The 22,867-nt window shown below is 41.6% G+C and overlaps 2 protein-coding genes and 1 pseudogene across 2 annotated transcripts; 1 reads left to right on the top strand and 2 right to left on the bottom strand.

Annotated features, from left to right (window-relative positions):
- Nucleotides 1-235: 235 nt before the first annotated feature.
- LOC120442358 lies at nt 236-1,163 on the bottom strand (annotated as a pseudogene).
- A 2,199-nt stretch (nt 1,164-3,362) lies between these two features.
- LOC116322126 (olfactory receptor 1500-like) lies at nt 3,363-5,001 on the bottom strand. The gene has a single exon (XM_039617987.1). It carries the CDS (start codon nt 4,999-5,001, stop codon nt 4,018-4,020), a length of 984 nt encoding a protein of 327 aa, XP_039473921.1. The 3' UTR covers nt 3,363-4,017.
- Nucleotides 5,002-20,602: 15,601 nt separating this feature from the next.
- LOC120442357 (olfactory receptor 1500-like) lies at nt 20,603-21,586 on the top strand. The gene has a single exon (XM_039618775.1). It carries the CDS (start codon nt 20,603-20,605, stop codon nt 21,584-21,586), a length of 984 nt encoding a protein of 327 aa, XP_039474709.1.
- Nucleotides 21,587-22,867: the final 1,281 nt, after the last annotated feature.

Raw genomic sequence — 22,867 nt, 5'->3', positions numbered from 1 at the left:
AAATTACAAATCACAAATCTTTGCTACATGATGTGCTTTAAAATCAAAGCACATTGCCCGTGAAGTGGGACATTTGTAATTTGGGTTCTATTTGGAAGTACTTAAACATACTTGAACATTTTTTTATTTTATATGCATTCCTTAAATAAACAAAGGGGTAAAATATTTATGCCAAATTTATTCTTACTTTTAAATTTGACTTTTCTATTTTTGTAGTGTGTTGTGATTCTTCCCTTTAACTTTTTAGAGATTCTTTGATTTCTCGTGTCTGAAGAACATATATGATAGGGTTCAGCATTGGAGGAAAGACTGAGGTCAGAGACAGGTTTATGATTCTGGCATTTGGCTCTATATTTGCACGTAGAATAAATGTGATTAATACTGGGAGGAAATAGATTGCCACTAATGAAAGATGAGCTGTGCAGGTTTTAAAGCCCTTCATTCTTTCTCGAACTGTGGCTACTTTAGCTAAAGCATAGCCTATAAACAGATAACTCAACAACACAATTGTAAGAGGAAGCCAAAGAATAAGAGCTGGCAAAATCCAAGCAGTTATATCGCTAGGTGTAAAATCATTGCATGCAAGCCGGTATATCTGACCATGGTCACAGAAATAGCTTTTAATAACAACTGACTCACAGAAGGAAAGCCTTGTAAGAAGGCCAGTTGCAATAAGTATAACAATAATGACAAACACCCAGAAAGAGGCAATTAAAGAGAACATAAGCTTGTGAGTTACCTTCAGTTGATAATGCAGTGGGTAAACGATCGCCATAACTCTGTCATATGACAGTGCAACCAGATTTAGAGCTTGCATTGAAAGGAATACATAGCAGAAAAACAGGAATGCCAAGCAGTCATTATAGGAAATGTGGGGGTGATTAAACAAAAAGATATCGAGAACCTTTGGCACCATAGCAGAGTTACCTAACAGATCAACCAATGCAAGATTGAAAACTGCAATATATTTCGGTGTTCTTAGATTGTGATCCAAATATATTATGCCATGACAGCTGTGTTTGCCAGAACAGAAATAATATAAACAAAAACAGAAAGGCATAATAATATTTGATATTAGGAATGCCAATAAATCCACTTATAATGAAAAATGCAGGACGCAAAAAAGTGATATTTTTCCCAAGTGCAGAGTTAAAAAAGTCCATTGTAAGATTTCTGCCAAGCTTATGTTGCCCAAGTGCTGATGAGACAGGTGGCAGCACTGGCTGACTGGGTTTTGTTATGCACATGCAGTACACCAGATGATGAAGCTCTTGCATGCTTTAACTGTTTGCAGATCCCTCAATATTTATCTTCAGGCATGATCCCATGAGTGTATTCTGCAACCTGTTTTTCCTACAATATTTCCATGGTGTGTAAAATGTACATTATATTCAGTTCAGTCACCTGATTATTCAAACTAATAACTGCTAATAATAAGAAGACTATATGTATGTGTGTGTGTGTGTGTGTGTGTGTGTGTAATTCTTAAATCCTCTCATACAGGCTTACTTGCTTAATCATGTTTGTTTCCATAACAAATACCCAATATCCATAAAGTCAGACAGAAAACAAATCATTTCAAAAAACATTTTGAGAGGCAGCCATCAAGGGTGTGTATGAGTGTTTGAATGTTTTATTTATAAATAAATAAATAAATAAATTAAGGGAATTGAATGCTATGACTTTGAAAACTGAATTTGAAGCATTTATATGATATAGAACACCTACAGAAGTATACCCAAAGAACATTAAACTTTTTGGATTTTCATTTGTATTTACACTCAGGTGAAGTTTCCCCATTTTATATCATCATTTTAATACAGTCCAATGTAGGCTTCTATAAACCTGGTCAGCACTTAAAACTAGAGATGGACCGATCCGATATTACGTATCGGTATCGGTCCGATACTGACGTAAATTACTGGATCGGATATCGGTGAGAAATTAAAAATGTAATCCGATACATTAAATATAAAAAACCACCTCACAAAACTTGCGAGACGGCGTAACTCGGCTCATAACCGTAGCACGTCGGAGCAGTATGCGTCACGTGATAGAGCGGCTGTGTGTATTTGTAGCCTCGCTACCAAACCAGCATTTCATCTCCGAGGAAGTTATCCAGAGAGAAGTAAAGCAAGTGTGTAAGTTCATCTCTGAATGTTTGTAAAGCGTTCCCATGTTAAACTTAACAACCGATATATGGAGCGACTGCTCTCTCTTCCTCCCTCACCTTCCTGCTGCTACTTCAATCGTGAAACTGCTTAATGATCAGCTGATCGGCTTTTCTGTCGCGAGTCCGTCTCTCTTCTTTGTTTTTTTGGCCCACTTTGCACCAGAAAGAGGAAACCAGCGACTGAACAACAGCAGCACGTTTAAACTTGATAAGCTGCTGTTAGAATTTTTATTTAATATTACTTTCTACACCAGGATCCTTTTCACGTAGCTGACGGCTGGTAACTGTGCAGGGGCGGATCTAGCAAAGTTTAGCCAGGGGGCCGATAGGGCATTAACAGGGAAAAGGGGCACAAAGACATACTTTTCTTTCTTATTCTCATTTAAAATGTCTAGCTTTTAATAAATAATTATCTGAATCTTACACCCAAAGTTTTAATCTGATGTAAAATGTATAGAAGTCCATTACTGTATATAGTAACTGTTAAGTCTAATATACCCTAGTAAGCTATAGTACTTTTCCGTTTGGAAAGTACCATCTGTGCAGTCTGCAATTCTGTTGAAGAAAGATGTTGAATCTATTTAATTATTCTTGAAAAATAATTTAATTCTGTGCATTTTTTTCACCCTGCATCAAATTAAAGTTGATTACATCGATTAAGCATCATGAGGTGGAGGGTGGGGTGGTTCCCTATTTTTTTTTTGCTGGGAGTTTGCAACCCTATTAGTTAGGTTGCTTAATATTTCTGCTAAATACTCTTTAAAATACCAGAATAGGGAGGATGGAGTAGGTTTAAGTTTATTAGATTGATCAGTGTTGCTGAACTATGAAATATTTTGGGTGCAGTGTATTTTTTACATACAGGTATAACAGAATAGCTTTAGTGTTATTGTTTATTTAAACTTGAGTATGAACTTATACAAAATGCAGCAAGATATTAAAAAACAGTTTTATTGATTAAAAACACACTATATCGGATTCATATTGGTATCGGCAGATATCCAAATTTATGATATCGGTATCGGTATCGGACATAAAAAAGTGGTATCGTGCCATCTCTACTTAAAACACAAACTTATCTACTATTAGTGGATTTAGGTGCTTCTTTTTGAATGCACAACCACACATACAATAACAGTATGCATGAAGAAGAATGAGTAATTAAGAGCCTATACCTGTACCATAAAAGTAATACAAATGAGGAATGACGAGACTGCTGCTACTCTATGTTATTAAATTTTTTATTTTATTTTATTTTATTTACATTTTTTATTATTTTATTTTGTTGTGACATTTTAGATTTTCGTGCTTAACTGATGGGTAAAAAATATGTTATACAATGTTCTAATTAGCGAGAGCTGCATTATAGTCAGAGATAAACTCGGTGCCTGGAAGTACACCCAAGTTGCAAAAAAATGTGATCATATTATACTACTCAATTATCTACTCAATATCTATTTACTACAGCACACACACTCATAACTGTACCCGTGAGATGCCTGTAGAAAGAAAAATTTATTTTGTGACAGTTTTAAGGCAAAGGAGGGTGGAATTGACAAAATCTAATATGAAACCTTGTATTTGATGCTTTTGCTCCCTTGCAAGAATAAATGTCCTTTATTACGGTTCTTGGCTGTGGCTGTCTTTTGTCAATTTTTATTCTGACAGTAACGTTTTAGATCATTTTGCTTTTCGGTGAATAAAGTAGTTATATTGTTTATTGTTCCAAATGAAATCTTGATGTTTTGGCTGCATAAAAGGCTGCAATACTGTGTATGAAATACTTCACCTACATAGTAAACTTAAAAAGAAATAAAATTGAATGAAAGAATAGAAATCGGGAACTACAAAGGTTTAAATCTAAACACTTCCAATTTAGCCTGCACTCTAGCTTTCAACAATCTTCTCAATGATTCTTTGATCTCCTCTGTCTGAAGAACATAGATTATTGGGTTTAACATGGGAGGCAATACAGTGGCAATAGAAAGGTTTATGATCCTTGCATTTGGATGTATTACACGCCCAAAAGCATACACAAATATAACAGAAAGGAAATAAATTGCCACTAATGAAAGGTGACCTGTGCAGGTTTTAAAAGCTTTCACTCTTTCCCTAAATGTAGAAATTTTTGACAAAGAATAACCGATACAGCAGTAGCTTCCCACGATAAATGCCAGTGGAAACCCAAGAACAAGAACTATTGCCAAAGCAGCAAATATATAATTAGGGGTAGCATCATTGCAGCCAAGACGATACATAGGACCATTATCACAATAGTAGCTCTGAATAATCACAGACTGACAGAAGGAAAGTCTGGTGAGAAGGCCAACTGCAATGAGTGTAAGAGTTATGGCAAGAAGCCAGAAAAAAGCAATCAAAGACAAAATGAGCTTGTGGCTCACTCTCATTTGATAGTGCAGAGGGTACATGATAGCCATGACTCTGTCAAAGGACAATACAACCAGATTAAAAGCCTGCATCGCATATAAAGTAAAGCTGAAAAACATAAAAGTCAAGCAGTCATTGTAGGAAATATAATAATGGTTAAACAGAAAAATGTCAACAACCTTTGGAACCAAAGCAGAGCTACTTAACAGGTCCGTAAATGTAAGGTTAAAAACAGCAATATATTTAGGACTTCTCAACATGTGATCCAATGTTATTACAATCATCACTAATGTGTTTCCCACCACTGAAAGAATGTAAATAAAACACAGAAAGACAAAATAATATCTAATATTAGGTATGCCAATAAAACCACTTATTATAAAATATGCAGGTCGCACAAAGGTGATGTTGTTCTCGGCAGCTGAGTTAATCAATGCCATGTAAAGAGCTTCTCTTAATCTTCTATAATTCTCTGTACTCTATTGTTTGTGTAGGCTGCCTCTAGTTTGTGAAGGCTAGCTACAAATATAAGCAGAGCAACTTTGTGCTCTGATACTTATCCGGTTGTTCAGTGATGACGTGACGAATCCTACTTCCAGGCCTAAAGTAGTCTGCGTTTAATATGGCTTTTGTGTTGTTAACATGTTTAATGTTTTGTATTTTCTTCTATTTAATCTCAAAAAGCTCCTAAAACAGTCAGTGATCACCGTTGACCTCCCTCGGCTTTTATTACTGCTAATCATTTATTTAAGCTCAGTTTTTAAAACCTTACGATGTAACTACAGCACAGCCCATGCAGCAGTATATGAATCACTAACCTCGTATTGTGGATGGATTATCTCACTTGTTCTCCTGGCTGAAGTTTAGTCCTTTTACAGCATCCTGCCATGCGATTACATTTGTTCCTGACCACCGAGAACACTCACGTTAACTTTTATCGAGTGGAAAAAAGTTAGCTTGTTTATGTTATGCTAACATAGCAGTGTCGCTAGCGGTCACGTAGCACATCATTATATACCAGCTAGCCAAACTTCAGTAACCCTACAAACGTCACTGCTGTTTAGTTTTCTGTCTTCATTTATGTTGGAAGTTATAGCAGAGCTGTACGTTTGAATTTTTTTCCAAAACCCCGCAGTCAGGACATGCTATATTGTATTTAGATAGAAGCTAGCGAGCTAACTTCCTGCTAACTTCTAACGCCGTTAAATGTCATAAATTCCATTTTCATGGATGCCTGCCTGGATGTTAAACTCAATTGTTACACCTGGTAGAGCAGAACACTGATCATTTTATTAAAGATGAAAGACTTTAGACAGTTTTTCAACTCTCTCAGTAATGCCACAGTGATCGTTTGATATATGGACCTGCAGCGGAGTTTAGGCCCAGACACGGCCAGTGACGCCAGACTGAACAACCGGATAGCAGTGCTCTGTTCTCTTGTGTACTGCTCTCCTCATGTGTGTGCATGTGTGCATAGGGTACACACTTCACTGGAAGCCAGTGAAGGGAAGCAAGGATAGGTTTAATATGGGACTGCTGGCTAGTTTTCATTAGCAGCCTTGCTGCTGCGTTCTGAACTAATTGAAGATGAGCTATGAAAGAACTGAGAGATGTACGTTAATAGTGAATTGTAATAATCAACACAGGAGAAAATTAAAGTGTGTACTATAAGTTCAAGATGATAGACTCACAGTAAAGGGCTGTTGTTTGCAATTTTTCTCAGACGAAGGAAACAAGACTGAGTAACCTTTGAGATATGACTTTCAAAATTCAAGTGTTGATCTTGGTATCAAAAAGGATACCAAGGTTTTTAACCAGATGATTTAACCAGATGTTATTAGCGAGGGCACTGATGTACTGGCTAACTTTGAATGTTTGGGTCGAGCACTTGAACCTCAGTTTTACTAGAATTGAGATGGAGAAAATTAGAATACATCCAATTAGTAACACATGAGCGGAGCAGATGAGAACATACATTGATTAATATGAATTCATATTACTCATTTTACAGACCCAGCTAGTCTTAGACTGTCCAACAAGATTTTGATGTAATGTAATACAGGTGTTATAGCGGACGCCCTGGACCACTATCTCTGAAATGTGATTCGGTACTGTTCCCTGGTAATAACGTCCGGTCAGAGACGGGGAATGATGTCAGAGTGGAAGAACTTTATTTGCCACGAGCCCACATCGAACACACACTCTCTCTGCCAAGTAAGGATGTGGTTCTGCAATTGACTATGTGCACGTTAGCATATGCTACTTCCGGTGCAAAAACTGCTGTGGGGAGCTTTGTTTCCGGTGTCCTATTCGCGCCCTGTTTAATGTCCAAAAGAAGTTAACCAAATGAATGAATTAAGCGTCGATTTACATTTCTATAGATGTCTTGGTCATTTACCCAATATAACTGTAAATGATGTTCATGGAGTTGTCGATATTTTGCCCCACGCCTCAGAGCAAAAGAGAAAAAGGATTCAAATGTTATATTTCTCAGCTGTCCCTCGTTTATTGCGGGTGTTATGTTCAAAAAAATAACCAACGATAGGTGAAATCAAGTAGCCAATTTTATTTTTTTGATGCGTGGACATCGTGGACATCCAGTACTGCACTTTTTAATTTAGAAGGTAAGTCACAACATACCCTTCATACATACTAATGTATAGAAACCCTCACCAGCAATCGTTCATTTTTTGTGTGGCTTTTTTCACGGTTTGTTAACATGCTGTGTAGGTGTGGACATAACGGAAACATCTGTGACTGTTGTTCACCTGTAGTTTGAATGCTGAACATTTGCCTGTTTAAAGAATAAGACCAGTCACTATACAGAGATGTGCTTCTGAATGTGGACGATGTGTCTTATGCTGCAGTGATGCAGTTCTGCTTGTGTTGAGTGATGCAAACAACCGATCGATCTAAACTCTTTAAACGTCAATCACGTGGTTACCGGCTACCGGCGAAAATAATCGGGACAGTAAGCCAATTTCTGTCTTAGAGCATTTGCGCCGCTGTGTGTGTGTTTGTGGTCTTCTTTTGCGGCTAATTCAGTGAATTTTGGTCTGATCGTGGTGAAACTTTGTGTGTGGAGTCAGTGATAGCTCTGGGAGCTAACCAGCCTATCTTTAATCGGTTACTTACATGAAATCTGAAGAATTTCTGGTTCGGTTTTGTTTGTTTAGCGGACTTCTGCGCATTTACGTAACTGCTCGTTTAATCGCGGCTTATTTTCGGTGTGTTTGGTGGTTGTAGAAATGGTTTATATGACATTTTAGCTGAGATTATGAGGTTTCTGTGGATACCACACATGTCTGGACTTATATTTCTCAACCCGCGTTATAACCGATTAAACGTGATCTCCTCCTTTTGCCCCGGTACCGAGGCGTGGGGCTTAAGTGGTTAAACGTCAAAATCTATCATTAGATTTTTTGTGACACAACAGTGGTGAGTGTTCCCACCTTCTGCTCTTTGGAACTTAATGCAATCTTTCCGTTTTCAAGTTTTGGACATGATTTTGGAGTATATCTTCGCAGTAGCGATTTACCGCAAAGTAAAGCTACCGGAAATGTGCAACCCCACATCCGGCCTCAAACCAGGAAGTTAGCATTTTCTCGTGCACATAGTCAATACAAATAAGAAATAACATAAACATCTCTCTTGCTTGTCTAGCATTTCTCATACTTCAGTATCACAGAGAACACCATACCAGATTGCAAAGGGACAGTTCCAGATACCAGAAGCTGAGCTTAGAGTAAAATACCATAACAGGATGGCATAAACACAGAATCATAATCGATTTAGGCCAATTCCTTCATTTGTGAGTCAACACCACCCTCTAGTGGACACAATTACAATTACAATTACTCAGTCAAAGGCCGCCGTGCGTATGCAGGGTTCATAAACAAGAACTGATTCGTATGCTAACTTAGTAACTCCATCAGGTAAAATCTTTGGGAACATTAACTCTCCACAATAACTGAAACAACTTACTCCGTGTTTTGCACCGACATTTACGTGTTTGCGGCGTGAGCAGTGTGAGCGGCTGCGGTGACACCCTCACGAAAGCGATTGATGATCGGGAGCTGGTGTTAATCACTCGTTACCCCACGTATACTACACGATGCATGATGAAGGCCAAAATCGGGCCGATCACCAAATCGGTCGCACGACTCAAAAATCGGCTCAAAATGGGCCACAAATCGCACAGTGTAAGCCCAGCATTAGACCAGCAATGTTTGTTCCCTCAGAGAACGAAAAAAAAAAGGCTGCAAAAGTACAGGGAGGAATGGGAAAAGGAAAACACCTGGCTGGAAAAGTGCAGGATAACACCTATAAAGAGCACTGCACTGTGTGCGGCGCACTTTTCTATAGGCATGCTTCTAATGGTGGGCAAATGAAGAACATGAGGGGCGTGAAAGCTCGGGGAACCCTTAACCAATTTTTTGTCCACCAGGCCACGGCAGAAGCAGATATGGTATGTAAATATTGGTTTGTTTTTTTTAAACCCTCTGGTTAAGATGTAGGCCAAGATGTTCCTGAACTGGTCGGCAGTATTTTGGATTCTCCTGACGCGTCTACCATCCTACGGCTGGACTGCTCCGCTATTCAGCTGCTGAGCTCCTCCGCCTTCACGGGCAGCTGTCGCTCCCGTCGCCAGCAGAGCTCCACTACCACCCGGACATCACTTTCCAGCCTCGCCGGAGATACATCCATCGCGGGTCCCGCAGGATTTTCCATAACTCCAATGGAACTAAATCGTTTTGGTCTGCTACTCGACGCCATCGCAGTAACCCTGATCGGGCTGTCAACCATCGATCTCTAGCCCACCTGCCCAGGGCGCCCACCGCGATTAGCAAAAAGAAAATACTCCACTCAACTTCGGTCTTCTAAATACTGTTCATTGACAAATAAGGGACCTCTCATCCAAGACCTCCTATCTGACCGTAAGTTTGACTTTTTTTGCTTAACTGAAACCTGGCAACAACCTGATGACTTTTCTCAGCTAAATGAATCTACTCCTCCGGGGTTTGTTTACTCTTCTAAACCCCGCTGCTCAGGTCGTGGGGGTGGTCTCGTGATCTTCCTTCGCCAGCACTTGAAAGTCCTGCCAGTTAATGTTGGTACCTTTAGTTCTCTGGAGGTCCTTACATGTGAACTGACTGGACCCATTCCCACCATCATAGCTACTGTATACCGCCCGCCCCCAAACCTAACCCTGTCTTCCTCAGTGACTTTGCTAATCTACTAACCCATCTTTCATCTCTCTCCCCAAATGTGATCTTGGTGGGAGATTTCAATATTCACATGGACAATAATGACCTTCTGCTCACCAGAAACTTTTCTTCCTGTTTGGAAGGCTCTGAATTTAAACAATTTATCGACTTTCCCACTCACTCTAAAGGACACACCCTGGACTTGGTCTGCTGTTCTGATCTTACTCCCTCGAATCTTTCTGCTACTGAAATCCCCATAACTGACCACTTCCTCCTTTCATTTAACCTCACTCTCTGCTGCTCTTCTACCAACCCAACCCGTCTCATCTCAATCCGCAACATCAAGAACATTGATATGGACATTCTCACTACCAGTTTGGACAATGTTCAGATTCGGACTTCTATTCCACTCCTGATGATTTGTCGTTATATTATAATAATTGTCTACGTACTGTCCTTGATTCTCTGGCTCCTGTAAAACCCACACTGTTTCCTTCACTCGCTCTGCTCCCTGGTTTACCTCTGACCTCCGAGCTTTGAAGGCCAAAGCTCGGCAGCTAGAGCGTAAATATAAGAAATCTGGTTTAACTGTTGATTCTGAAATCTATAAATACCATGTACTTCAGTATAAAGACTCCATCAGCAAGGCCAAACAAAGCTTCTACTCTGGTATTATCAACTCTTATGAGTTGTAATGCAAGGACTCTGTTTTCAGTTTTAACAAACTAATTCAACCCCCAACGCTTTACCACCACACTTCTATTCCTCTGAAACCTGCAACTCCTTGATGCTGTTCTGGACCACGAAAATCAATAACATCCACCAGCAACTCAGATCAAATGTTGTGTCTACCCTCTCTCCAGAACCTTTTCTCCTTTTTAAGCCGTTTTCCACTTTTCATCTTCCTGATTTATCTGATATTTCCGAGTTCATATGTAAATCAAAGCCTGCCACATGTCATCTTGACCCCATGCCCACGGGCTTGTAAAATCTCTCTCTCTTCTTTACTCCCACTCATCTCTACTATCATTCACTCTTCTCTCACCACCGGTATCGTTCCCTCCTTATTCAAGACTGCTCTAGTCACTCCTATACTGAAAAAAAACTTCTTTAGATCCCAACAACTTTAACAACCTCCGTCCGATTTCCAATCTACCCTTCATTTCTAAAATACTCGAAAAAGTGGTTGCAGCTCAACTTCATTTACACCTGGTTAATAATAACATCTCTGAGAGATTTCAGTCTGGTTTTCGCTCATGTCACAGTACAGAAACTGCTTTACTTAAAGTCACTAACGATCTTCTAATCGGAGCTGACTCTGGTCTTCTCACCATTCTCGTCCTTTTAGATCTGAGCTCAGCCTTCGACACCATTTCTCACTCTGTACTTCTAAGCACACTTTCCTCTCTCGGCATCTCTGACACACCCTTGCCTGGTTTCAATCATATCTCCTCAACCGTTCCCAGTTTATTCAACTAAGATCATTCCGCCTCGTCTATTCCCCGTCACCTCTGGTGTACCCCAAGGCTCAGTCTTAGGCCCTCTTCTCTTCATAATATACATCCTCCCTCTAGGTACCATTTTCCGCAAATTTGATCTCCAGTTTCACTGTTTTGCTGATGACAACCAGTTATATACCTCTCTTGCAGACCTGACTCCTCCCTCCCACCTTCCTCCCTTTCAGAATGTCTATCCGAGCTAAAATCCTGGTTTACCTCAAATTTTTAAAGCTCAATGAGGATAAACTGAGATCCTCCTTATTGGCACCAAATCCAACCTTCTGAAGGCGAACCATTTCTCACTCACCATCGATAACTCCACAGTTTTCCCTTCTCCTCAGGTTAAGAGCCTTGGTGTCATCCTAGACAGTTCACTTTCCTACAAATCTCACATCAATGATCTCACCCGTTCTGCCTACTTCCATCTACATAATATTAACAGATTACTTCCTTCTCTTTCCACCCAGTCTACGTCCATTCTTGTCCACAGTCTTGTTACATCCCGTATTGACTATTGCAACTCTCTTCTGCATGGTCTCCCCAAAAATCCCTCCATAAGCTTCAACTGTTTCAGAACTCTGCTGCTCGCATTATCACCAGAACCCCTCCTACCAGCACATCACCCCTGTTCTTCAGGAACTTCACTGGCTCCCTGTGAAATTCGGATAATATTCAAACTTCTTCTGCTCACCTTCAAGGCCATTCATAACCTCGCTCCTCCTTACCTTTCTGACCTGTTAACCACTACCTGTTCTGTCCGTTCACTTGATCTTCCTCTTCTATCCAGCTTGCTGTATCTTCCTTCCGCCTCACCACAATGGGAAGCAGAGCTTTCAGCTGCTCTGCTCCCAGGCTGTGGAACTGCCTACCCCAGAAATAAGAAACATTGGTTCTCTCCCCAGTTTAAATCCCAACTCAAAACTCATCTGTTCAAATCTGCATATTCACTGTGAATCCACTGTTTGTTAATTTTATCTTGTGCTTTTGTTTTATTGTTCTTATTTTGCCATTGTTTTACTATGTGTCTTCCTATTGTAAAGTGTCCTTGGGTGACTTGAAAGGCGCTCATAAATAAAATTTATTATTATTATTATTATTATTATTATTAAGGTTAATATGGGCATGTGCAGTGAATATCAGCACTATGTGGCCAGAAGTGTGATAATATAATTTATTTTGTGTAATAAACAACTGCAAGGATAGATGATTACAACAAATAGATGGCTAATACATAAAAAGTAATACATAGATGAATAATGATGATGAGTCATGATGTGTAATCATGGGAACAAGTGGGTTTACAAACAGGAGCAGCTGATTAGCATTAGAACAGCTGAAATAATACCTCAACTGAAGCCAATTGCACTAAATGCACTAAATGTGCACTGTTACAAGAATGCTTTTCTTTCTATTGTTTTCTATTAATTTATATAATTTTAAGTTAAGCAGGACAGAGTTCTTTTAAAGAAAAAGACCTGTTTTATTGTGTTAATGTTGTCAATTTGAGCTAAAAATAAATGGCTAAATGATCATTTGTTTCCCATGTGTTCATATCACAAAGAATATGCATCTACTTAAATCAAATTCAAGCCAAATGGTTAAAAAATAATTTCACACAAAAAAAAAAAGAGCTGTAAAATTCACCACACTGGGAAGGGTGAAGACAACTGGGTTGCCTGGCCCTGGCCACGAGGTGTCCCTTTATTTATTTTTCAGGAGTTGGCAACCCTAGTAACAGATGTCTACATTGGTACATTAACAGCAAGAGAAATAAAATATGTTCCCAATGTGACTTACTTGTTCTATGAACGCACACTTGCCCACCTTAATCCAATTCAACTCAAGTCCACAAGTCCTGCAGCAGCATTACTCTCCGACTAACAGGATCTACATCAGCTACATCTGAGGAAACATAGCTCAGGGGCTTTGAATTCAGAATACCCTCAACTTCGGCAAGGAGGGTCTGCAGAACCTCCTCAGTTAGAGTCTGTGCCCCTAAGGTTGTCTTCACAGCCTGCAACAAGGAGCGGATCTCTCTCTCCCAGCAACCACCAAAATAGGGGGAAGTTGGTGGGTTGAAATGGAATGGAGGACCTCGGCACCAGCGGCTTCACTCACTTAAGTCTGACAGATGTCTCGCTTCGCCATGTCACCTATTGGACCGATTCTACCACAATACTAACATGGCTACAGTCAGACACGTGCCGATTCAAAGTCTTTGTCGGAACACGGGTGGCAGAGGTACAGGACCTGACAGACCGGGCAGCCTGGAGATATCTCGACTCAACCAGCAACCCAGCTGATGACTGTAGGTTCAGTATTGAGCACCTGTGCCAGCTGTGCCCCTGTTAATGCAGCACGTAATTCCAAGCGGGGTATGGTCTGTTGCTTCCGGGACGCTACTCTGGAACGTGCTGTGAGGAAGGCAACTGCCCTCTACAGGAAAGGGCAGAGCAGGCTGTACCTGCTGCGGAGACTCAGGTCATTTGGAGTAGAGGGCCCTGAAGACCTTCTATGACTCTGTGGTGGCCTCAGCCATCTTCTATGGTGTGGTCTGCTGGGGCGGCAGCATCTCTGCTGGGGACAGGAAGAGACTGAACAGGCTGATCCGAAGGGCCAGCTCTGTTCCAGGATGCCCTCTGGACCCAGTGGAGGTGGTGCATGACAGGAGAATGGCGGCTAAGCTGTCATCCCTGTTGGACAACATCTCCCACCCCATGCAAGAGACTCTGACAGCACTGAGCAGCTCCTTCAGTGGGAGACTGCGGCACCCACGGTGTGGGACGGAGAGATTTCGCAGGTCTTTCCTCCCCACTGCTGTCAGACTCCACAACAAAGACTTTTGCAGCTGATCAAACCCTCACACGTGTAATAAGACTGCTATATGTGCAATTCTATATGCTATATGTGCAATTCTTGTACAATTCTCCTTCTAACGAAGTTGTACTTTTGTATTTTCTTACTCAGTTGTATATAGCATTTGTATTCCTATTTTATTCTATTGTATATATTATTCTATTCTATTCTATTCTATTTTATTCTATTGTATATAGTATTTTATTTTATTGCATTCCAGTGTTTTCTCATTTCTGCTACATAACTTTGCACTTTTGCTGTAACAAAACAAATTTCCCACCTGTGGGACTAATAAAGGTCATCTTATCTTATCTTAACTTCCACAGTGCCACTAGCATCCGCACTCCTCAGGTAAGCCACTGATCCATAGGCCCGTTCAGAGGCATCACAAAATATGTGGATGTCACGTTGGCAGGTGCTCAAATCAATGCTGGAGCTGGTGTAGCAATGAGCTAGAGAAATGGTTTGCAGCTGGGGCAGTTCCTGCTCCCATTCATTCCAGGCCTGGAGAAGGTCCTTAGGAAGGTTGGGGTCATCCCAGTCGCGTCAATACATACCCTATATAATCCAGAGAAAACCCTTAAAAATAAAGCGTTATTTTAAGTACTTTAAGTACATTCTCAAAATGGTATTGTCTTATAATAATAATATTACCAATTTCAACATAAAGTGCAGTTTTCTTCTTTAAAAATAAGGCAGAAACATAAAATGTTATTTGATCAGCTTCACCTTTAACCTCTGAGTAACCTTAGCCAACATATTTTTGTGCATTAATGTAGCATGCATAGCTTCAGAGATAGCCAATGAAAGCAGTGAGGAGGATGCGGTCCTGCGCAAAGATGTGTCACAGGGTACGAGACTAAGTAATAGTGAGATTCTGTCTCACTTGCCCCACTATTTGTCTCACCTGTCACTTGGCTGAAGACATTCAGAACCTGATTTTGTCCTTCCGGTGTATGTTTGGGGATATTCCTACCAAGACGAGTTTGATATCCCATTACATTCTTCTTACCAATCCTGCACCCATTAAACTACGTGCATAGAGTGTCAATCCCATCAGAAGAGAGGTTATGAAAAGAAAGACTAGTATCTAGTTAGGAATAGACTAGCCATACCCATTTTAGCCCCTAGAGGTCCCCATGTTTGTTGGACATTAAAGCTGATTGGAGTCCACGGTTCTGTAAAGTGAATGTTGTGACAGTTCCTGACGATACCCCTTGCCTCTCTTCGATGATTGCATTGATGACATTGGACCTGCCACATTTATTACTAAACTGGATATGTTGAAAGGTTACTGGCAAATTCCTTTAACCAAAAGTTATCCACTTTTGTAATTCCGGACAGTTTCCTCCAGTACACAGTCATGCCATTTGGGTTATGTAATGCGCGTCATGTAGCTGGAGTCCAGTGTTTTAACCGATGCATGAAACAATACATTTTTAGACATAAGTTATGGATCTTGTACTCAGAGCTTGTTCTTGTGCTGCCATGATTAGTGCCTCTGTGCTGTCTTTCAGTCCAGCTTTGTCCAGCCACTGGTAGGATTTCTGGATATCAGCCGCCTCCTCTATCTGCCGGTGGTACATACCGTGCAGGGGCCTGTCCTTCCATGATGGTTCCTCGCCTTCCTCCACCTTCTTCGGTTTCTGCTGCCTGAGGTATTCACTGAGCACGCTGTCAGTTGGGCCCATCTTCGTGATGCATTCGTGGATGTTCGTTGTCTCATCCTGGATTGTGGTGCTGACACTCACCAGTCCTCGGCCCCTTCCTTCCGCTTAGCGTACAGCCTCAGGGTGCTGGACTTGGGGTGAAATCCTCCATGCATGGTCAGGAGCTTTCTTGATGTCAGTGGCTTCTATCTCCTCCTTTGGCCAGCCTATTACCCCAGCAGGGTACCTGATCACGGGCAGGGCGTAGGTGTTGATGGTCCGGATCTTGTTCTTACCGTTCAGCTGACTCCTCAGGACTTGCCTGACCCTCTGCAGGTACTTGGTGGTTGCAGCTTTCCTAGCCGCCTCTTCATGGTTCCCATTCGCCTGTGGGATCCCCAGGTACTTGTAACTGTCCTCTATGTCTGCAATGTTGTCTTCTGGTATTTTGATCCCCTCACTTCTGACTACCTTCTCTCTCTTGTTACCATCTGACTACACTTCTCCAGCCCGAGCGACATTCCGATGTCATTGCTGTATATCCTGGTGGTGTGGATCAGTGAATCGATGTCTCATTCACTCTTTGCATACAGCTTAATGTCATCCATGTACAGGAGGTGGCTGACAACTGCTCCATTCCGTAGTCGGTATCCGTAGCCAGTCTTGTCAATTATCTCACTGAGGGGTTAAGGCCTATGCAGAACAGCAGTGGGGACAGAGCATCTCCTTGGTAGATCCCGCACTTGATGGTGACTTGTGCTATGGGCTTGAGGTTGGCCTCCAGTGTTGTCCGCCACATCCCCATTGAGTTCCTGATTAAGGCTCTCAGGGTCCTGTTGATCTTATATAGTTCTAGGCATTCCAGGATCCAGGTGTGGGCGTGGGGCATTGAGTCATAGGCCTTCTTGTAATCAATCCAGGCTGTGCACAGGTTGGTCAGTCTGGTCCTGCAGTCTCGGCTGACTGCTTGGTCTGCCAGTAGCTGGTGTTTTTGCGCCTCTGGTATTCTTGCCCATCCCTTTCTGTGCCTCGCTCATGTATTGACCCATGTGCCTGTTCATCTTAGCCGCTATGATGCCTGACAGGAGCTTCCACGTGGTGCTGAGGCAGGTTATTGGTCGGTAGTTGGATGGGACCGGTCCCTTCTTGGGATCCTTGAGGATCAGGACCGTCCGGCCTTCGGTTAGCCATTCCGGGTGTCTCTTGTCAACTAGCAGCTGGTTCATTTGTGCTGCCAGGCGCTCGTGGAGTGCAGTCAGCTTCTTCAGCCAGTAGGCGTGAACCATGTCAGGGCCTGGTGCTGTCCAACTTTTCATACTGGAGACCCTTTCTTGGATATCTGCCACTGTGATGGTTACTGGACCCTGTTCAGGGAGGTCGCTGTGGTCTGCCCTCAGAACCACTAGCCACTGAGCATTGCCGTTATGGGTTGCGTCCTTCTCCCATATGCTCTTGGTGGTGCTGTTCTCATATTGTTCCCCTGCCACTGAGAGTACACCTTGGCTGGTTCCGTGGAGAACAGCTGGTGTATCTCCTCAAGCGGCTGGCCAAGGCTGTGAGTCGTTGCTTGGCAGTTTCCAAGGCCTCATATATGGACAGATATGGACAGCTTCCTGTACTTCTTAGGCACCTTCCTCATCGCGCCTTTCTGCAACTCCGATAGTTGGCTAACCTCCTCCGCACCAGGGTTACTTGCGCAGTAGCATTCCAACAACACCCTGTTTTCGTCTCTTGCCCACTTCTTCTTCCAGTAGCCCACTTCTCGTCAGGGTGCCCTGGTTCCTCAACACCTGACGTGGACCTTGTTGATCCGGGCGACATCCGAGCCCGGCATGCTTTCATATTTATGTGTCTCGCTCATGTCTGCGGTAGGCTTGCTTAGCATAGGGGTCTAGCCTTAGGACCCTTACTGGATACAGGCGCCCAGGCGGAATCAAACGATCCTCTGCTCGTGTAGGGCGTGTAGTCTAACCACTATGCTATCCAGAGTGACCAGAGTAATATAGTGTAATGTAAAAAGAGTGACCAGAGTAATGTGAACAGTATAACCAGAGTAATATAAGCAGTGAAGCAGTATGATAAGTGTAGCAGTGTGTGATGTAATAATAAATCAGATATAATATGAAATTTGACAGTGAGAATTATGAAATATGACAAGAATATGATAATAAGGTTGTGTTGCAGACCCTTATGGTGATGCTATGAGGGGGAGTGGGGGCATGTTCTGATTTAGGACTCAGATGGCCTGAGGATAGAAGGGCTTCTTGAATTTCTTCGTTTTTGTCCTGATAGTGTGGAACCTTATGCCTGATTGCAGAAGTGGAAACAGTTTGTTACTGGAATGGGACGAGTCCTTTAATATCTGAACTGCACAGGACCAACATCTCCTGTGGTAACTGTCCAGTAGGGAAGGGAGAACAGACCTGCAGCAGTGGTCTGCCGCACGGACCACTCTCTGAAGAGTTTTTGGTCATGAACACAGCTATTCCCATACCAGTATGTTCTGTGTGAGGATGTGCTCCACAGCACCTGAATAGGAAGTCCTAAGGATCATTTGAGAGACCCCATCCCTGTCGGAGATGGTACAGGTGCTGCCTAGCCTTTTTGGACTGGACCTCAATGCAAGCAGACCATGTCAGGTCTGAGGCAATGTGAACACCTAGATACTTCAGGGCAGTACCCACTCCACTGGAGCTCCGTTGACGATAGACTCACTGCTGACCCATGACCCATAAAGTCCTCCACCAGCTCCTTGGTCTTGGTCAGATGTTCAGCTGGAGGTGGTTGTCCTGACACCACGATGCCAGGTTCTTCACCTCATCCAAATAGGATTGTTGATGGAGCAAACTTAGCAATGGTATTGGACTCAGAAGTTTAGAGGAATACACCAGTGGCGAGGGTATGCACCCCTGTAGTGCTCCCATGTTGGTAGTGATGTTGTCAGAGACCCACCTACCCACCCTCACCACCTGAGATCTGCCAGTGAGGAAGTCAACACACATGCACATAGATGGCTCTTAAGTCCTAAAGTCTGGCTTGTTGTTCTTGGGCACGGAGCAGTGGAGGATATTTTCAAGCATGTGGGGACCACGGACTTTACCAGGGAGTCACTGAAGATATAAGTGAATACACCCACGAGCTGGTCAGCACAGCAATGCAGCAGATGGCCAGTGATGCCGTCTGTTCCGCCACTGTCGTGGTGTTCACTCTCCTCAATGCCGCCGGACGCCGTGCTCCACTATGCTGATTACCTGTTCCTCGGTGCTGACGTCACCGTCCTGTTGTCGGGCTGTAGTTAGCACTAGCCACCTGGCTAACCTTGAAACGGGCGTAGAACTCGTTCAGCTCATTGGTAAATGAAGAATCAACATTGATTGTCGTGGTGTCCTTGGCTTTGTAATCTGTGATGTTGCGCAGTCTATGCCGCATGCTCTGTGTGTCACCCTGGTGGAAGTGAGACTCCACGCACTCCCGATACCTGTGGCATCTCTCACTACTATACAAAGCCACTTTTTAGGCGCTCATATTGCCAGTGGCGAGACCAGCATTGTATGTGGCGGTCCTAGTGTTCACTGCAGTGCCAATCAATCCGTCCACTACGGTTTCTGGTTTGGAAGTATCTTGACTCTTACAGAAAGGATGATCTCCCTGCTGCCATGCTAACGAAGCTAGCTGTTACTTCCAGAATTCGCTAATGTCATTGATAACCCGAAACATTTCCGGTTCACGTGTTCAAATGCTTTCTGTAGCTTAGCTTCTGATTGGGCAGACCAGCATTTCACCTCCTCGTGACTACCTCATCAATATGTATGTTTTGTTTATACTAAGGAATGAGGAAATGGGGTTGTGGTCAGATTTGGATGTGAAACAGTTTTGTTGCCCTACTTGTATGGCGTGTACCAATGGCCCAAAATTCTTTCTCCCCTTGTCGGACACATAATGTGTTGGTAAAAGTTCAGCATAACTTCTCTGAGGTTTGCTTTATTAAAGTCTCTTGCCAGAAATGCTCCTGGCATCGCATTAATTTCTGTTTACCATGAGACACACCCCTCCACCTTTGGTTTTGTTCAACTCTCCCGTTCTGTCCTTACAGAACACTGAGAATCAGTCCGACAGATTTATGGCATGGTCTGGCACAGATGGGGGTCAGCCCTGTCTCAGTGAAGCACATATTACAATCCCTCAGGAAAGTAACTCTGGCCCTTATGTTGTCCAGCTTGTTCTCCCATGGCAGTGCATTGACCAACAAAATGCTGGGCAATAGTGCATGATGCGCCAGAACGTGTCTCCTGGCGTTTCTTTGTTCTGCACCTACAAGCGTCTCGTCCCCTGCTGTTGACCGCACTGCGCAGTATCTCAGTTGGCCATGGCAGGTCAGGTTAAAAAAACATATTAACAATGTTGAGAAGCGTTCTGCTATCATAAAATAGTTAACCAGCTGACTTTGAAATGGACTCTGCAAATGGTTGTTTTTGTAAAATGAGGTCTGCAAAGCCAGATTGAAAATGATCAAGATACCTTTATTGCTGCTGCTTGGCCACAACCTTTTCTAAAACCTTACCAAGTAGCAGTAAATATGAATTATGAGACTGGCATGTAGCTATCAAGAAGAGAAGAGGCAGACTTATTTTATTTTTTTCAAATGGGCCAATAATAACATTTGTGAACCCAGGTCTGCTTACAGCTGACACAAGGGAAAAGAGCACTGCTATAAGTATCAGAGCACAGTGTTGCCCTGATTCTATGTCCAGCTAGGCTTCACAAAATAGAGGCTCCCTAAACAAACGATAAAACACAGAGATTTATAGAAGATTAACAGAAGCTCTTTACATGGCATTGATTAACTCAGCTGCCGAGAACAACATCACCTTTGTGCGACCTGCATATTTTATAATAAGTGGTTTTATTGGCATACCTAATATTAGATATTATTTTGTCTTTCTGTGTTTTATTTACATTCTTGCAGTGGTGGGAAACACATTGGTGATAATTGTAATAACACTGGATCACATGTTGAGAAGTCCTAAATATATTGCTGTTTTTAACCTTGCATTTACAGACCTGTTAAGTAGCTGTGCTTTGGTTCCAAAGGTTCTTGACATTTTTCTGTTTAACCATTATCATATTTCCTACAATGACTGCTTGACTTTCATGTTTTTCTGCTTTACTTCAATTTTTATGCAAGCTTTTAATCTGGTTGTATTGTCCTTTGACAGAGTCATGGCTATCATGTACCCTCTGCACTATCAAATGAGAGTGACCCACAAGCTCATTTTGTCTTTGATTGCTTTTTTCTGGCTTCTTGCCATAACTCTTATACTCATTGCAGTTGGCCTTCTCACCAGACTTTCCTTCTGTCAGTCTGTGATTATTCAGAGCTACTATTGTGATCATGGTCCTATGTATCGTCTTGGCTGCAATGATGTTACCCCTAATTATATATTTGCTGTTTTGACAATAGTTCTTGTTCTTGGGGTTCCACTGGCATTTATCGTGGGAAGCTACTGCTGTATTGGTTATTCTTTGTCAAAAATTTCTACATTTAGGGAAAGAGTGAAAGCTTTTAAAACCTGCACAGGTCACCTTTCATTAGTGGCAATTTATTTCCTTCCTGTTATATTTGTGTATGCTTTTGGGCGTGTAATACATCCAAATGCAAGGATCATAAACCTTTCTATTGCCACTGTATTGCCTCCCATGTTAAACCCAATAATCTATGTTCTTCAGACACAGGAGATCAAAGAATCATTGAGAAGATTGTTGAAAGCTAGAGTGCAGGCTAAATTGGAAGTGTTTAGATTTAAACCTTTGTAGTTCCCGATTTCTATTCTTTCATTCAATTTTATTTCTTTTTAAGTTTACTATGTAGGTGAAGTATTTCATACACAGTATTGCAGCCTTTTATGCAGCCAAAACATCAAGATTTCATTTGGAACAATAAACAATATAACTACTTTATTCACCAAAAAGCAAAATGATCTAAAACGTTACTGTCAGAATAAAAATTGACAAAAGACAGCCACAGCCAAGAACCGTAATAAAGGACATTTATTCTTGCAAGGGAGCAAAAGCATCAAATACAAGGTTTCATATTAGATTTTGTCAATTCCACCCTCCCTGCCTTAAAACTCTCACGAAATAATTTTTTCTTTCTACAGGTATCTCACGGGTACAGTTATGAGTGTGTGTGCTGTAGTAAATAGATATTGAGTAGATAATTGAGTAGTATAATATGATCACATTTTTTTGCAACTTGGGTGTACTTCCAGGCACCGAGTTTATCTCTGACTATAATGCAGCTCATACTAATTGGAACACTGAATAACACATTTTTTTACCCATCAGTTAAGCACAAAAATCTTAAAATTTAAAAAAAAAAAAAAATAAAAAATGTAAAAAAAATAAATAAATAAAATAAAATAAAATAAAATAGACTAGCAACAGTCTCGTCATTCCTCATTTGTATTACTATTATGGTATCTTAATTACTCATTCTTCTTCATGCATACTGTTATTGTATGTGTGGTTGTGCATTCAAAAAGAAGCACCTAAATCCACTAATAGTAGATAAGTTTGTGTTTTAAGTGCTGACCAGGTTTATAGAAGCCTACATTGAACTGTATTAAAATGATGATATAAAATGGGGAAACTTCACCTGAGTGTAAATACAAATGAAAATCCAAAAAGTTTAATGTTCTTTGGCTATACTTCTGTAGGTGTTCTATATCATATAAATGCTTCAAATTCAGTTTTCAGAGTCATAGCATTCAATTCCCTTTATTTATTTATTTATTTATTTATTTAATAAAACATTCAAACACTCATACACACCCTTGCTGGCTGCCTCTCAAAATGTTTGTGAAATAATTTGTTTTCTTTCTGACTTCATGGATATTGGGTATTTGTTATGGAAACAAACATGATTAAGCAAGTAAGTCTATATGAGAGGATTTAAGAATTACACACACACGCACACACACACACATACATATATATATATACATATATATATAAAAAAACACCCAGCACGCCCCTACGGGCGGTTTATCCTTCAAGCTCGGGTCCTCTACCAGAGGCCTGGGAGCTTGAGGGTCC

Source organism: Oreochromis aureus, linkage group 10 (genome assembly GCF_013358895.1).
Source record: "Oreochromis aureus strain Israel breed Guangdong linkage group 10, ZZ_aureus, whole genome shotgun sequence".
In the NCBI taxonomy this organism is placed as follows: domain Eukaryota; kingdom Metazoa; phylum Chordata; class Actinopteri; order Cichliformes; family Cichlidae; genus Oreochromis; species Oreochromis aureus.
The sequence above is the reverse complement of the archived record's forward strand: the minus strand, read 5'-3'. Positions and strand labels throughout refer to the sequence as shown.

What these genes read in the sequence shown, in the direction of transcription:
- LOC116322126 (XM_039617987.1), bottom strand. Translation starts at nt 5,001, where the DNA reads ATGGCATTGATTAACTCAGCTGCCGAGAACAACATCACCTTTGTGCGA.
- LOC120442357 (XM_039618775.1), top strand. Translation starts at nt 20,603, where the DNA reads ATGGCATTGATTAACTCAGCTGCCGAGAACAACATCACCTTTGTGCGA.